Source organism: Antrostomus carolinensis, unplaced genomic scaffold (genome assembly GCF_000700745.2).
Source record: "Antrostomus carolinensis isolate BGI_N321 unplaced genomic scaffold, ASM70074v2 scaffold41354, whole genome shotgun sequence".
NCBI lineage: Eukaryota > Metazoa > Chordata > Aves > Caprimulgiformes > Caprimulgidae > Antrostomus > Antrostomus carolinensis.
Window position 1 is genome coordinate 1 of NW_010312141.1, and position 1,536 is coordinate 1,536.

Below are 1,536 nucleotides of genomic sequence, written 5' to 3' on the forward strand. Positions count from 1 at the left end.
CCAACCCAAACCATTCCATGATCATCAGATATCATATAAACTGGGGGGGGGAGCCAAGCTGTAAGGGGGTAGGACCTCACACCCCCCATCTGGGTGAGGAGGAGACCTCCACAAGGATGCTGGGGCTCTCTGCCTTCTCCCCCACCCTGTGTCAAGAGGTCCAGCTCCTCTCCTTCCCCTGGAGACACCAAGGATCACATCCTGCATGGCCACACGTATGGGGGGGACTCAGCACCCCCTTCCTGATGGAGACAGGAGCATCCCTGGGGGCCACCCCCCGTGTCACCCCCAGAACCCTCCCCACAGCCAGCAGACACCCAGGGAAATGGGCAGATGTGCTTTATTAGGGGGGAGACAGAGGTTGGGGAACAGGGGGGGCCAGCCCCACCCCAGCCCCACCACCATTCCCACCCCAGAACCCCTTGGGAACAGGGGCAGAAGCTTCCATCTCCCCCCCCAGCAGCCAGTTGGGGGGTCTGCTCTCCCCCCCCAGAAAGGACAGGCACAGCCTCACCATCCCCTCCCCGAGTCCCCCACAGTGAGGCAGGGGAGAGGTTTCTCCTCCAAGGATCAGCAGGATGGTGACCACCATCACCACCAGCCCCTCCTGAGGAGGGAAGGAGACATTGTCCATGGAAATAAAGTAGAAGGCAGCGTGGTGGGGTGGTGGGGACCTCAGCTCTCATCGTTGATGGCCGTGCTCTCCCCACGCAACAACCCCTCCCTCTCGGCTGTCCCACCGCTCTCCTCCACGCGCCGGGGCAGACGGGCAAGCAGGGGTCTGTGGAGACCATTATAAAGAGCAGCACCCACCAGTAGAACCCCAAAACCTAAGATCTCCAACCCATGGAAGGTCTCCCAGCCCACGGCCAAGCTGACAGCCCAGATGATGAGGGTACGGAGACTGTCCAGCACCATGCGGGTGGTGGCACTGATCTCCTTGGTGACACTGATGCCAGCAAAGTTGAAGAAGGCAATGCTGCTGATGTTACCCAGCAGGGCCAGGGCGATGAGGGGTTGGTGGCCAATCTGGCAGAAGGCATCTAAGGCATCTTCCAAGGTCTGCCGAGGGTTCCCGCTGAAGCTGCCCGCCGGGATGTAGTACATGGGCACCAGCAGCAGGGCCAGGATGATGAAACCGAAGAAACCTGGGTGTGAGTGGGTGACAAATGGGTCACCCACTCCAAGGACCACCCATCACCTAACCCTCCCTTGCTCCATGGAATCCAAACCCTCACAGCAGCCCCACCTCTCATCCCAGAATTGCCCTGGGGCTCGGGGAACTGCTGGTGGGTCTGGCTGGAGAAATCCAACCTCTGGCATCTTGGGGAAGGGGATTTTCCCCTCAAAAGAATCACAGAATCAAAGGGGGTTGGAAGGGACCTCAGGAGATCATCTAGTATTCCTAGTAAAAATCAGAGTGATGGATTGTGCTGTCAGAGACTGGAGATACAGAAAATATATTTAGATCAAGGACTTCAGCCTTTCAAGTGCACAGGAGATGAAAGCTAGCAGAAGCAAAAGTTTGCTCTATGA

The 1,536-nt window shown here is 58.1% G+C and overlaps 1 protein-coding gene across 1 annotated transcript in view; it reads right to left on the reverse strand.

Moving 5' to 3' along the window:
* Positions 1–675: 675 nt before the first annotated feature.
* Positions 676–1,536, reverse strand: part of SLC35F6 (solute carrier family 35 member F6) — a gene marked incomplete at its 5' end in the record, with an annotated part of 1,811 nt that continues 950 nt past the window's right edge. Inside the window, one exon of the mRNA XM_010166945.1 lies at positions 676–1,148. Coding sequence (XP_010165247.1) covers positions 676–1,148 — 473 coding nt within the window. The remainder of the gene's footprint in view (positions 1,149–1,536) is intronic.